Source organism: Carassius gibelio, chromosome B8 (assembly GCF_023724105.1).
Source record: "Carassius gibelio isolate Cgi1373 ecotype wild population from Czech Republic chromosome B8, carGib1.2-hapl.c, whole genome shotgun sequence".
NCBI classification, from domain to species: Eukaryota; Metazoa; Chordata; class Actinopteri; order Cypriniformes; family Cyprinidae; genus Carassius; species Carassius gibelio.
Genome location: NC_068403.1, coordinates 297,188 through 312,302, shown reverse-complemented (window position 1 = coordinate 312,302; position 15,115 = coordinate 297,188). Strand labels below are relative to the sequence as shown.

The window sequence follows — 15,115 nt, the reverse complement described above, 5'->3', positions numbered from 1 at the left end:
TCTGTGTGTAGAGGGACACATTTTGCACATGAGAAATGATGAGCTCATACTGACTGTTACTGTAGGCAATACTACAGTTCCTGCAAGACAGGAAACATGGACAGCGCTCTATCGATTTGGTTCTTGTTATTTTGGCTGGCCGGTGACTCGTGCAATCTCATTGGATCGTTCTTAGCTGATCAACTTCCACTACAGGTAAGGAACAATTGACACATTCTTTATTTATCGCTTTAGATAAAATATCTGCTCAATGAAAGAAAATTAACCCTAATTAATATTTTTTTTATTTTTATTAAATGATTCTAATTTTGCTACAGTTTGAGGCCTGATTTTATTATTATTTAATTACTCTCATTTCTCCTTTAGAAATACACTGCAGTCTACTACGTCCTGGCAGACCTGTTAATGCTGTCAATGTACACTTACTATAAACTAAAGAATAAGTCATCGAGGGGTGAGTTGGAAATTATACTTCACTAGTGACTAGGGACATTAGGATAGGCTCTATGTAATTGGTTGCTTTCGAGACTTATCTTGCATTCATCTATTTTTGTCTTCAGGCACACCTGCTTTTTTTTTATCTATTTGAATCCAACTATGTTGCATTAAATGTGCACATACTTGCATTTATATAGATAAACACACACACACACAAACAAACATACACGCATATATATATATATATATATATATTAAAAAGCTTTTTAATTAGTGTTGTTTATATTGAATATAATTGATTGAATATTTTAATTGTCATTATATTTTTATTAAAATATATTGTTTTAATACTAAAATGAAATACAAAATATCAATAAATATAATTTATTTATATACTTTTATAGTATTATAGTATTAATTTATATTTTGTATTTAATTTTTCTTTGAATATTTTCATTATTTATTTAAGTTTAGGTTTTAGCTTTGTTTTATATTTCTATTTTTCTTTTCTTTTCATATAAGCTTTAGTTGGAATAATTTTAGTACTTAAACTTTCATCTTTATTTCAGGTCTTGAAAAGTTTTATTATAGTAACGGTGATAACATTATTCAAGAATGTCTCTCAGTGTCCCATCTCTCCGTACATTACTGTTTATTCCTCTGTGACCTTCAGCTTTCACAGTCTGTTATAAGAATGTGCTGATGCCTGAAACGCTAATTCATAGAAGCGTCTTTCTCCTCTGCAGCCAGTAACAGCGCATTGCTGAATGCGGTCAGCGTGCTATGTCTTCTGGGAATTTCATCGTCCCTCCGTAGCCTCCCTCGCTCAGCCCTAGAGGAACAGATGCCTGAGGGGTTCAAGGGTCGGGCGCTGCTGGCCGTGGAGGGGGACAGCGGTTCGGTGCAGGTGAGTTAAGATGAGATGCACTTCACTGCACTTCACATGTGATTTCAGCATTGATTTGAGACTCAGTTGTTTTTGTGTTTTTCAGCCGTTTGATACAAAGGAGATTATAGGCTTTGTCTTTGGCTCAGTATCTTCAGTACTGTATTTATGCTCCAGAGTGCCACAGATGTACACTAATGTAAGTCTTACTGCATGTATGTGTTGATGAATTGCACTAAATCTCTCCAGAACATGTTCAGGTAATATGTCACCACGAAATCATGAGAAAGACATATTAATTTATTTTACATTAATAAATGCATTTTAATATTAATAAGCTATATATTTTAATAATAAAACCAATTTTTTTTAGGGCTAATCAGATTGTTTCCAATAAAACAATTTCTTGACAGTAACTTTGTTTTTCTTTTTTTTTTTACGTTTTAAATGTGAAAAAAAAGAAGAATATGTAATCTGTTCCTGCTCCCCATCAGTGTGTTTAAAACTTGTGATTTTAGAAGTTGTCACAAGTAATGGTACATTGTTTTCTCTTTTGCACTGAGCACATAATGTGTTCATTGTTGTGTTTGCAACATTATTTCTAATATTTGCAACAGTATTTTTCATTAGTTGGACATTAGATCTCACAGAAGGGGCCTTGCAGGGCCAAAATCCACTCTTGAAATTTGCTGGAAATGTACTCAATCTGTTCTACATCTTGGATGGCATGAGGGTGTTTATTTATTGGAATAGATTTGAAGAAATGTAGCATTCCAACACTTGCTCCGAATGGATCCTCTGCAGTGAATGGGTGCCGTCAGAATGAGAGTCCATACAGCTGAGAAAAACATCACAATAATCCACACCACTCCAGTCCTTTAATTAATGTCTTGTTAAGTGAAAAGCTGTATGTATTGTAAGAAACAAATCTATCAAGATATTTTAAGCTTAAACTGTTTCTTCTGGCCAGAATATGAGTCCAAAATCCCTAACTCTTCCTCCAGTGGAAAAAGTCCATCTCCTGTTGTCTTCTCACACCAAAATGTTTGTTTAGAACTGAATTGGACTGTTTTTCTGGTAAACTCTGCTTGATCTGTGCATATTTCTCTTGATTCAGGTGAGACTACGTTTTCACAGGAGAATCAATATTATAGATAGAGGACTCACATTATAGCTAGAAACAATGGTTCAAAATGTCTGGATGGATTTGTGTTTGTACAAACACACAGCTCTTTGGTTCACAAGCTGTTAATTGATGGACTGGAGTTGTGTGGATTATTGTGATGTTTCTATCAGTTGTTTGGACTCATTCTGACGGCACCCATTCACTGCAGAGAATCCATTGGTGAGCAAGTGACAATGCTACATTTCATCAAATCTTTTGTGATAAAAAACTAACTCATCTACATCTTGGATGGGCTGAGCGTGAGTACATTTTCAGCCATTTTCACTACTCCTTTAAAGTCTCTAAAAGTCTTTTATTTTGTTAATACAAAATGTAAATTCTTATTTTCTACATGTTTAATGTTGCTTTTCATTGCAGACATCATCTGTGTTAATGCAGTGAATGACTACATTTATTATTCATACTTTGCATGCTACATATGCATGCAGAACTTAAGTACAGGTATTTCTTCTTGGTGTAATTGAAATATGTCTTGCTGTCCTTCAGTTTCAGAGGAAGTCAACAGAGGGCGTGTCTTTTTTCCTATTTGCTCTGGTGATTCTGGGAAACACAACATATGGCATCAGCGTGCTACTGAAGAACCCAGATCCAGGACAGGGAGAGGCCAGCTATATCATACACCACCTCCCCTGGCTCATCGGCAGCCTGGGAACACTCTCACTTGACCTTATTGTATCCTTTAAAGTCACGTGTTAGCCACTGAGCTGTTAATGAGGTCACCGATTCCCAACACAGTCCTCTAGAACTAAAGACATGACATTTCTAGATGCATCATCAAAATTCGAATTTGGAGGATAAAACATGCTCATGAAATTTGCATGAAATAATGTACCGTAATGGACCTAAAACAGGCTTTATTGTAATATTAATTTAATGTAGCCACGGAAGGATAAAAGTTTTTGTCAGATACACACTAGGATTATTATAGTAAACCAAAACAAACAAACATTTCTCGGTGCTTTAAAATGAAAAATATTGACTGAAGTAAGAAAATAAAAATAAATGTGTGTGTGTGTGTATATATATATATATATATATATATATATATATATATATATATAATTTTTGATGAAGAATATTTTTTATTTATTTGTCTTTTAACTTGATTGAAACCTGAAAATAAAACTATATTTAAAAAAAAAAAAATTAAACTTGCAGAAAATAAAAATATAAAAACTAATTCAAATGATTAATAAAATATCAGTGATGCTAAAATAAAACGCTGAACTATGAGGTTTTCTCAACTTTGTTTAACTGTGTTGAATTACATTGATTAGTTGACATGGTTTGTTTTGAAAACATGCGGTCAACGGTCACATGACTAATGTTTTAAACAATATTGCATAAATGCTGGGGTCATTGTATGATTGACATTCTGGATCACTTGAGGTCACACATATTGACGAAACTCTTGATTGCTGCCATAGCATCCAGCTGTGTTTTACATCACTGAAGCCATGTGTCTTCCTTTCATGTGAAGCTCATTTGTCATAATCTCATGAGCACTGGGCCTGGTATAGTTTGAAATTATTTAGTCTTTTTCCCTTGACACTTTTCTTTAGATATCCGTACAGTTCATGATGTACAGCAAATCTCCTCGGGATTCTGCAGGGGGAGATGAAGAGACCGCTGCACTTCTCCATAACTGAACAATTCCCATTCCTGCTGTGACTGGATGAAATGCTGGAGAGCTTCACATTTCCACAGCCACAGCTGACAGACAAGAATCCCTTTTTTCCCCTAATAGTTTTATCTAGATTTTATTCAATAGGTTTTATTCCTAGAAGTGTCAGTGGTTAAGTATATTTTTGTCTGATGGTAAATAGTTAACTTTCTTAATTGGTTCAATATTTGGCACTAAAGGGACTTATTGAAACACTTTTGTAATGTTTGTACTGTACTTCAGAATTCAGATTTTTTTTTTTTATATACAATGCATGCAATCATGTGTTTTTTTTTTGTTTTGTACAGTGGAATGAATGCTGCATTCGGCAGACCTAGTCTTGACTCAAGGTTCCGTCTTAAATATGTGTACTGTACTAATGTTAAAAGGCTGTTTTTGTGCAATCAATTGTCAAAAATGTTTTGACGTTGTAAAGATGTTTTAAATTTTTATTCTGTGGCCTTTGATTTGATTTAGCACTGCACCTGTCATTCAGTTGGGTACCTTTATTGAAGTTCTTCTTTACTTTGCCTGTTTTTCTTCTTTTTAGTTCTGTATCACAGCACAACACTCACTAAAGATTTGTGTTTTTCTGAAGCCAAACATGCTCGAACGTTTTCTTTTTTGGTGTGGACAATCAATTTGTCTAAATCTCATTCATATTTATCTTTCCAAACAAATCATCAACATTAAATAGCTTTTTGCTTCTGTAATATCGTGAATGAAAAGAAAAATCATTATGAAATCCTATTATTTGCTATTGTAGGGTAAATTGTGATTGTATGTTAATGCAGCAATTCCCTTTCCATAGGTTTAAAGTCATGTTCTCATCACAGGAGCTTTTAATGGCTTTTTAAATTAAATTAAGTTCTATTTTATAACCTAGTGGGTTGCCTTTGCTGCCTAAATGAAATGGATCTCCATCACTAAGATTTATATACTGTTTTAGTATTTATTAATATATTGAATGGAAAATTGTGTCATTTTATATGCTTTTGTAATTGTTTTATTCTACAGGTTTAGTAACTTTATTACTGCACCTTATTCAGTTAGTTCATTTCATTCTTTAAAGGGTACACTTTCTAATATTTATATTTTGTCATTCAGTTAATACAAATATTTTAATAGTTTTAGTTAAAGGGATAGTTCACCCAAGAATCACAATTTTGTCATTATATATTCTCCCTCATGTTGTTCCAGACCTTTTAAAAGGTATTCAGAACAAAAATTCCAATATTTTTGATGAAATCCAAGAGTTTTCTGACCCTGCATAGACCGCAATGCAACTGACACATTCAAGGCCCAGGAAGGTAGTAAGGACTGTTAAAATAGTCCATGTGACATCAGTGGTTCAACCGTAATTTTATGAAGCTATGAGAATTCCTTTGTGTGGAAAACCCCCCAGAAATAATGACTTTATTCAACAATTCTTCTCATTATGTCATCTCTGCCATTCATTCATGTGACTATCACAAAGCCATTGGCAGTGTCAGAAAGCTCTTGGATTTCATAAAAAAATATCTTAATTTGTGTTCCGAAGATGAACAAAGGTCTTACAGGTTTGGAACCACGAGGGTGAGTAGTTAATGACAGAAATTTATTTGGTTGATCTTTCCCTTTAACAATAAAACAACATTGATCTCCATAGGGAGCAATTCTGTGTCATATCAATAGTGTTCATTTATATAGAAATATACAGTAGACAAACATGTAAAATTGGTCTTCCGACTTAAGTTTTTTTTCTTTTTTCTTTAAGAACACTCAGTGCATTATTGGATTCCCTTTTTTAAAAGATATTTGCAATGCTGCCTTTGAATTTAGCCAAAATCAGCTTTTTCTTAGAAGGCTTTGCAATTGTCCTGGGTAAATTTCGGAATAATGTTTGGGTTGCTTTTGTGCTACTGTTACCTTATAACACTGCCTATGTATTGAGCTCAGTAGGTTCGAAAACAGCCCCTATTTGAATTTCTTGGAAACATTTTTTTTGTTTCAGGAAGAACATTGTCTACCCCATGGTTCATATCAGCAGCCCTGTTGTTCCTGGAAAAACACATCTATGTTGTTTTTCCTCATTATAACAGTCGCTGTCAATAGCATCCTGTGAGTTAAGAGCATCAGGGCGGGATCTGCAACCCTCAGAATGTCCCCTCTGCCCCCAGTGAAGGACATGAAGGGCCCACCCATGAAGCAGAAGAGGGGTTGGGGTCTCTGTGCATGCGTGAGGAAGAGAGAGACAGATAAGGGGTTTTGAGTTGCGTGCCTGCAGCTGAATTGTGTAGTGACATGTGGGAGTATGTCGGAGTGGTTGTGAAACCCTAACTGAGCAGGGATGTTCTCTGAGGAGCGGCAGGAAGAACAGAGATAGTGTGCGCTCATCCATCAGTTAGATGAACTAGAGCTGTTTATAAACACTGGGCTGCTGGGAATGTTCTAATGAGCCCACTCATTCACATAGTGAAACGTCATTCTTTCACTTAAACAGCTCCTCATTCCCATCACTTCCCTCTCTGATTGTGTGCAACAGGTCCAAACCATTAAATATCGGTTCTTAACATTTTATGCCAGATTTGAAGTCGATCTTAAAAGCTGGACAGGACAATATTAAATTGACCTTTTTTGTATATTATCGACTTTCCGTGACCCCGTGTTTAAACTCACATGTACTGGTATGTGTTTGAATTAATGGTTTGTGTTGGAGGGAAGCGCTGTTTGTTTTGCGCATGTGTGTTCCAGTGTGTGTTTGGCAAGTGCTGTACGTCAGGGGCTGAACTGCTGTCAACATCACAAATGCAAGAGGCACAGCAAGCTGAGATCCAGCACACGCAACATCAGCGCTGGTGAGTACACAAAATCGGTTTTCTCTAGAAACATAGTGCTACCAGAAGAGAGTATTGATAAATTCTTAAAATATCAAATAACAATTATTTAATCTCTTTGTAAAAGTTTTTTTAAAACAAATATAGTTTATAATGGATGGTTTGGAATGGATTGTAAAGAAAAAGCAGCAGTAAGTGTCCATCATACATAAAGTATGCTTTGTTTGTAAAGCATCCCAGGATGCTTTCAGAAATGTTTTGTCTATCCATCTTTCTATCTTGGGGTTGGTTAAATATTTTTTTTATATTTATTTCTAAATATATTTAGAAAGTAGTTTCTTATGCTAACCAATGCTACATTTATTTTATAAAAAAAAAAACAATTACACACACACACACACACACACATATAGTGTGTATATATATATATAGTGTGTGTGTATATATATATATATATATACACACATATATATATATATATACACACACATATATATATATATATATATATATATATATATATATATATATATATATATATATATATATAGTGCAATATTATTACATTATTAAAAATCACTATTTTCTATTTTAATATATTTAAAAATGTAACTTATTCCTGTGATGCAAAGCTGAATTTTCAGCATCATTACTCCAGTCTTCGGTGTCACATGGTCCTTCAGAAATCATTCTATATGATGATTTGCAGCTCAAGAGACATTTATTATTTATCAATGTTGAAAACATTTGTCCTTCTTAATATTTTTCAGGATACTGTGATGCATTTTTAATGCATTTTTTTTTTCTCATTTTATCCCTAACACTAATCTTTAATGAATATAAATAAATAACAGCATTTACCTGCTGTAAAGTGTTTAAGTATTTTTATTGTCACCTTTGATCAATTCGATGCAAAAAATCCTTGCTGAATAAAATGATTAATTTCTTAAAAAGTGTAGTTAATATTATTATTATTAACTCTATAAGCAAAAAATAACATTTTGTTAAGTTGAACATGAATGTCTTGACATTTTGCAAATCAGTTTATACCTCTCCAACTTCCTTTGCTAAGTGACTAAAGTTTACTTCACACTCACACAACAAACATCATCTTTAGTTCTTGGCTTTGGTGGGTCAGTGTGAACATGACAGTTCTGTTTCTCAACATTCCAAATCTAACAAACAACTTAAGAATGTTTGAAATGTTGGCGTTTGTTGAGCAGCCATTTAGACATTCTGTTGCATGTTTATTCTGTCTGTGAGCTGCTACAAGGAAGTCAACATCGCAGACAGAAATCAATGATAAGTTGACATTTAATCAATACGCACTTTTTTTTTTAATAGACTGGACTGCTTCAACTGCGTTATCTATGTGGATACCTCACATGTTCATTATCGATGAGTTAACCAGCCTTACATCAGTCTCTCACGATAAACCACTGTTGATAATCATCTCCATTCAAAACATTAAAGCACCTCTGGACTTTAGTCCAACATCCCCCAAACGTCTAGAATCCGGTGTCCTGCTTAAAACTGTAAACACGGCCTGTCTATGAGCAGCTAGCTAATATCAAAAAAAGAGAATACGTGGGCAAATGAAAATAGCAGATACAGTGCTTTCTAGAGGCCTTCTCGCACAATACTTTCATCCAACACTTTTAAAAAGAAATGTTCATAAATGGCATCTATGGTTCAATGAAGAACCTTTGACATCCATGGAACCTTTATATTCCACAAGAGTAAAAAAAAAAAAAAAAAAAAAAAAAATGGAATAATGTTCTTCACACTAAGAAGAAATGGTTATTTTCAGAAATGTTCACAAAAAGGCTCTTTGGGGAACCAAAAATGGTTCTTCTGTGGCATTGCTGAAAACCACTTTTCGGAATCTTTCTTTTTAAGAATGAACAACTGTTATATGCTGAAGGCATGTTTATTTATATTGTTGCTATTTATGTTCTTGTGAAAACTGTGTGAAAAATGAATGGGTGTGCAAACCCATTGGAGCTCTGCTCCCTTTAACCCCATCTGGAATGAACCATCCATTGAGTTCAAAGAAGGTTGTTTTGTTAATCGTGCAGATTTTTTTTTGAGGAAAGATCCACAGTCATTGTGATGGATGGCATGGGAGAGATAGCAAAAAATTTCCCTCCCTTGGGTCTCAGAGGCACTAATGATATCTATATTTCGAAACTGCGAAACCGAGGTCAGTCTCTTTGAGTTGCTACCACAGTAATGCCATCGAGGATGTTCTATATCAGCTCAACGGGCAGGATACGAGAGGGTGCGTCTGAGCGTCCGTGTCTTAATTTGAGGAGTTTTCAGGAAAGCCTGCCCCTTCATGGGGTCTAAAGTATATCGGGTGGGAAGGTTAGATTCTTGTAGTCTTCAATCTTTTCAATGTCAAAGATTAACTGTATGACAAACAGAGCCGTGGCAAACACAGTGTGTATAAACACTCCCTAAAGCTCCAGAGATGAGCTGGATGTCACTCTGTCATTCCTCTTGGGAAACAGAGAGCGGCCCACATTGCCACACAGAACACAAAATGAAAGAAAATGAAAGCAGGAGGAATTATAGTTCAGAGGATCTAAGGTGTAGATTTGAAAGACCCCCATCAATAATGTGTATTTTTTATTTATTTTGCATGCATGCATGCTATAAAAGAATTCAGTATGAGATGCTGGTAACTGTACTATTGAGCACTACAGGATTTCTGAGAACTCGTGAGTCATGCAAGTGATGTTGAACTTTGAATGATTGCTCAAAGCATTAATAGTGAAAAAGTGCCTCGAACTTTGAATGATTGCTCAAAGCATTAATAGTGAAAAAGTGCCTCTGGAAAAAAAAAAAAGATATATACTGTTCAAAGGTTTGGAGTCATTATGATTTTTTTTTAGAAAGAAATTACTGCCTGTTCAGCAAGGGCACATTTATTTGATCAAAAGTGACAGCAAAGGCTTTAACATGTTGCAAAATATTTATATAACACATAAATGCTGTCCTTTCTATTAAACTTTCTATTCATCAAATAATAGAATAAACGTACAGGTGCTGGTCATATAATTAGAATATCATCAAAAAGTTGATTTATTCCACTAATTCCATTCAAAAAGTGAAACTTGTATATTATATTAATTCATCACACACAGACTGATATATTTCAAATGTTTATTTTTTTAATTTTGAAGATTATAACTGACAACGAAGGAAAATCCCAAATATAGTATAGTAGATTCATCATCAGCAGTATCAAAAATGTGTTAGTAATAAAGAGACTTGGTTAAGAGATGTAATTAAATATATATTTAAAAATACCATCTTTATGTTGTTTCAACATTCATTTGAAGGTGCAGTGTACAATTATGACAATATATTAATAATCATTTAGTCATGATTAATTACAGAAAATGTGTGATTAATTGTTATTATTATTTTTTGATTGATTGATAGACAACAAAAATGTTAACCTTTCATAGAGTTGCTATTGGTAATTCATTTTACTACTAAACATGCATTTAATTTCCCATAAAGAGATTGGCATGGCCCCCAACCCCCCTTCAAATTTTGAATTCTATGATCCGGCCCTCAGATGAAATTAATTGAACAGCCCTGCTTTAAATGGTAGCCTATATACAAAACATAATAGTTGCAGTTTATCATGTCATGTAAATAAAAAATGTGCTGAATATTACTACAGACACTCATTTTGCATTTTAACAAATGCTTAGTATTGTATCACAACATGCTCATGTCGCAAGAAAATATCAGCATAGTTGTGCTAACGAATTATTGCATGCAAATTATTAAGCAAAGCTTACTATTTCCCTTCTCTCCCATTCACAGAAAATGTTTCGCCTTGATTTTGTTCAGCTAGTCAGTTCACACAGCAATCCATATTACATACAGTATTGTTCAAAATAATAGCAGTACAATGTGACTAACCAGAATAATCAAGGTTTTTCGTATATTTTTTTATTGCTACGTGGCAAACAAGTTACCAGTAGGTTCAGTAGATTCTCAGAAAACAAATGAGACCCAGCATTCATGATATGCACGCTCTTAAGGCTGTGCAATTGGGCAATTAGTTGAATTAGTTGAAAGGGGTGTGTTCAAAAAAATAGCAGTGTGGCATTCAATCACTGAGGTCATCAATTTTGTGAAGAAACAGGTGTGAATCAGGTGGCCCCTATTTAAGGATGAAGCCAACACTTGTTGAACATGCATTTGAAAGCTGAGGAAAATGGGTCGTTCAAGACATTGTTCAGAAGAACAGCGTACTTTGATTAAAAAGTTGATTAGAGAGGGGAAAACCTATAAAGAGGTGCAAAAAATGATAGGCTGTTCAGCTAAAATGATCTCCAATGCCTTAAAATGGAGAGCAAAACCAGAGAGACGTGGAAGAAAACGGAAGACAACCATCAAAATGGATAGAAGAATAACCAGAATGGCAAAGGCTCAGCCAATGATCACCTCCAGGATGATCAAAGACAGTCTGGAGTTACCTGTAAGTACTGTGACAGTTAGAAGACGTCTGTGTGAAGCTAATCTATTTTCAAGAATCCCCCGCAAAGTCCCTCTGTTAAAAAAAAGGCATGTGCAGAAGAGGTTACAATTTGCCAAAGAACACATCAACTGGCCTAAAGAGAAATGGAGGAACATTTTGTGGACTGATGAGAGTAAAATTGTTCTTTTTGGGTCCAAGGGCCACAGGCAGTTTGTGAGACGACCCCCAAACTCTGAATTCAAGCCACAGTACACAGTGAAGACAGTGAAGCATGGAGGTGCAAGCATCATGATATGGGCATGTTTCTCCTACTATGGTGTTGGGCCTATTTATCGCATACCAGGGATCATGGATCAGTTTGCATATGTTAAAATACTTGAAGAGGTCATGTTGCCCTATGCTGAAGAGGACATGCCCTTGAAATGGTTGTTTCAACAAGACAATGACCCAAAACACACTAGTAAACGGGCAAAGTCTTGGTTCCAAACCAACAAAATTAATGTTATGGAGTGGCCAGCCCAATCTCCAGACCTTAATCCAATTGAGAACTTGTGGGGTGATATCAAAAATGCTGTTTCTGAAGCAAAACCAAGAAATGTGAATGAATTGTGGAATGTTGTTAAAGAATCATGGAGTGGAATAACAGCTGAGAGGTGCCACAAGTTGGTTGACTCCATGCCACACAGATGTCAAGCAGTTTTAAAAAACTGTGGTCATACAACTAAATATTAGTTTAGTGATTCACAGGATTGCTAAATCCCAGAAAAAAAAAATGTTTGTACAAAATAGTTTTGAGTTTGTACAGTCAAAGGTAGACACTGCTATTTTTTTGAACACACCCCTTTCAACTAATTGCCCAATTGCACAGCCTTAAGAGCGTGCATATCATGAATGCTGGGTCTTGTTTGTTTTCTGACAATCTACTGAACCTACTGGTAACTTGTTTGCCACGTAGCAATAAAAAATATACTAAAAACCTTGATTATTCTGGTTAGTCACATTGTACTGCTATTATTTTGAACAATACTGTACCTCTTTTGATCATGTCATTCTTGAATACTTCATTATATTCTAAATGATTTTTCCCAAGCAGGATGCATTCCTGAATCAACATCCTTGATGTTTTATTGTTCCACGACTAATTAGATTTTTAGGGTTACATATTAAGAGAATTTTGTTCAAATATGGCCCCCTAAAAATTTGTATTAGTCCTGGAACAATATTCCCTTCAAACAACCTACTTGACAAAGGGGCTTAGCAATATAGCCTTCTGCATGTGTGAACTGGCTAGTTGAACAAAATCAACACATTTTCAGTTTCGTTCATGTTAGAGAGCTTATTGTTTATGTTCACATGGAACTGGGGAAGTGAAAGCGAAAGTTTTCTTTTACACCACTGCTGGAATATATCAGTGCACTGGAAATTGTGTGCAATAACTCATTGTTCACAACAATGCTGACATTTGTTTGCAGCATGAGCATGTTCAGATACAATACATTTTATTGTGTACAAGAAGGCATGTTTATTTATATAAACATGATATATATCTTCTCACAGAAAACTAGTATATTTAAATTTTTCTATTGATTTTTTTCTTACAGAGTAGGGATCTCCTCTAAGTGATAGTTAATTGTAAGAGCTGGAGTTAGGAAAAGGCCAATTTTCAAATAGCTTTGGATAAAAGTTCTTCTCAATGTCAACTTGGTGATGCTTTGCACTAGTTTCTGAGCCACAAAATTGCTCCCTGGGGAAGTCATTCAGTAAACAACCAAAATAGCCGCTCGCTTTAAAGTGTATTGCAGGTCCTCTTTCCAGTTACTAGACAAGAGTGCAAGTTTAGGTATGTTCACACAGCTGCGGTTGAATGCTGGGAGTCCGCTACAGGCCAAACCTGTTGAAGGCGTTTTGGATGGACTGCTCTTTGTGAGGCCTTTTCTGTGAAACTCATGCCAGAGCAGCTGTTTGGACACACAGGCCTTGTCTCTCGTCTAATTCTCACAGTCAATGCTCTTCAGATCGTCTCAGAGCCCCAGAGGAGCACAGACGGAGATCTCTACAGCCTTTGCTGAGTTCTGTCATAACCTTTTCGTGACAGTGATGCCTAAAATAACTGGTCTTTATCTGGGGTTGGAGGGCTTGCTGAAGAAAGGTTTGAAGGCATTGGATTCTGATCTTCAATCAGGGTGATTGAAAGCTTTTGTGCTCTTTTATAGATTCAGACACTCTCTGTGAAGAGCGAGAATCCAACTGATCAGATGAGAGAGGGGACAGATCCTGAGATGAGCATGTCGGTCAGTGGCTACCTCTCTGCATCAGACACGTATGACATCACAGAGCCGCCACAGTACTATGGTAAGATTATGCGTAACTATATGTAAATCTGTTTATTATAGAATTACAATGTTGTTAAAATGATAGTTCTCTCATTTTGCTTTTTTTTCCGATCCTGAGATATTTTGGAAAATGTGTGTTTCGGTCATATGATGAAAGTCAATGGGGACCAATGTTGTTTTGGACCCCACTGACTTTCATTGAATCAGTCTTGTTATTAATTACTAAAATGATAAAAAAAAACATATTCCCTTATTGATGTAATTACTATATAATTGCTCAAACTTAAAACTAAATACAAATTTTAAAAAGTGATAGAAATATAGAAAAACTGAAAATGTAAAAAAATATAAATATAAATAAATAAAAAATATTAAGAAATGTGATAATAGTATATTATAAGAATATTTAATATAGTATCTTATTTTTTTGTGGCACTGTAATGTAAATAAAAAAAAAAAAAAAGGGTGTCCAAAGGGTGATTGGTCAAAGTCTAATTTTGGTTTTGTCGTTTAACTCACTGTGGTGTCTAGAAGGACAGTCAATGATAGTATATAAGCAGGCTCTCGTCAACATGAATGTTTATGAAAAACTCCAGTGGTGTACAAACAAGACACTAGCACCGGAAAGTTATGCTCTAGCTGTAACGGGACATAAAACATCTGTGAGAAAGACAGGATTGAACGCAAGTAAAGAGACCACCACAATGCAGAGGGATATTTATGGATGACATGGAAAAACAGAGATGGATTTGCAGGAATTGGTTGGATGAGAGAAGATTTCTACTCAAATATAAGTTTTTCTCATGTGAAATATTTCATCCATTTATTTGCTTGTTGTCACTACTAGTTCTAGAGTGTCTGTCAAGACATAAAAAAAAAAAAAAACCTTCTTTCTTGTGCAGATGTGATTCAGAAATGCTGCCAGTTGTGACACATGTTCCCTCTATGGGGGAACTCAAATTTAAAATCCATCTTCACAACCTTCCCGTCGACAGAGAAAACATCAGGAAGGCTCTGTTCCGTACGGTTCTAAAAACCCCATAAGCTACAAGGCAAATAACAACCATAAACAAAACTGTAACCTCTTCAGCTGCATCCTGTTTCCAGAGACAGAAAAGATTCAAAAGGTCTCGCTCTGGGATTTTTTTATTACGTCCCAAAGGCCTCATAAAAGTAGTTAGGTAATTTGAGAATCATGTGAAAAAGGAACATATTTCTTGTGAATCGTTTCGTTCATCAAGATGTTCTTCAATCATTGCTGCAGATGTTCTTGTGGATCCACTGAGCTG

General features: G+C 35.1%; 5 protein-coding genes across 19 annotated transcripts in view; 3 read left to right on the top strand and 2 right to left on the bottom strand.

Annotated features, from left to right (window-relative positions):
- LOC127963311 (lysosomal amino acid transporter 1 homolog) overlaps positions 1-4,776 on the top strand; it is a 46,548-nt gene extending 41,772 nt beyond the window's left edge. The window contains exon 10 of the transcript XR_008154776.1: positions 4,670-4,776. The gene's annotated coding sequence lies outside the window, so the exon portion shown is untranslated. The remainder of the gene's footprint in view (positions 1-4,669) is intronic.
- The window catches only part of LOC127963310 (lysosomal amino acid transporter 1 homolog), a 278,938-nt gene that overhangs the window by 41,787 nt on the left and 222,036 nt on the right, over positions 1-15,115 (top strand). For 3 of the 9 annotated variants that reach the window (XM_052563156.1, XM_052563157.1, XM_052563154.1), the window contains 6 exons: positions 66-195; positions 367-454; positions 1,185-1,345; positions 1,431-1,523; positions 2,997-3,182; positions 4,073-4,776. The exons of 3 other annotated variants lie outside the window; for them this stretch is intronic. In XM_052563156.1, coding sequence (XP_052419116.1) covers positions 66-195; positions 367-454; positions 1,185-1,345; positions 1,431-1,523; positions 2,997-3,182; positions 4,073-4,159 — 745 coding nt within the window. In that variant the 3' untranslated portion in view covers positions 4,160-4,776. Of the gene's footprint in view, positions 1-65; positions 196-366; positions 455-1,184; positions 1,346-1,430; positions 1,524-2,996; positions 3,183-4,072; positions 4,777-15,115 lie in introns of those variants that run through there. 3 more of the 9 variants (XR_008154775.1, XM_052563158.1, XM_052563159.1) reach the window with 3 other exon arrangements.
- The window catches only part of LOC127963306 (mitogen-activated protein kinase 13), a 259,971-nt gene that overhangs the window by 148,107 nt on the left and 96,749 nt on the right, over positions 1-15,115 (bottom strand). The window lies entirely within an intron of this gene.
- Positions 1-15,115, bottom strand: part of LOC127963297 (bromodomain and PHD finger-containing protein 3) — a 234,857-nt gene that overhangs the window by 136,997 nt on the left and 82,745 nt on the right. The window lies entirely within an intron of this gene.
- Positions 6,556-15,115, top strand: part of LOC127963305 (bile acid receptor-like) — a 244,412-nt gene continuing 235,852 nt past the window's right edge. Inside the window, exon 1 of the mRNA XM_052563140.1 lies at positions 6,556-7,010. The gene's annotated coding sequence lies outside the window, so the exon portion shown is untranslated. The remainder of the gene's footprint in view (positions 7,011-15,115) is intronic.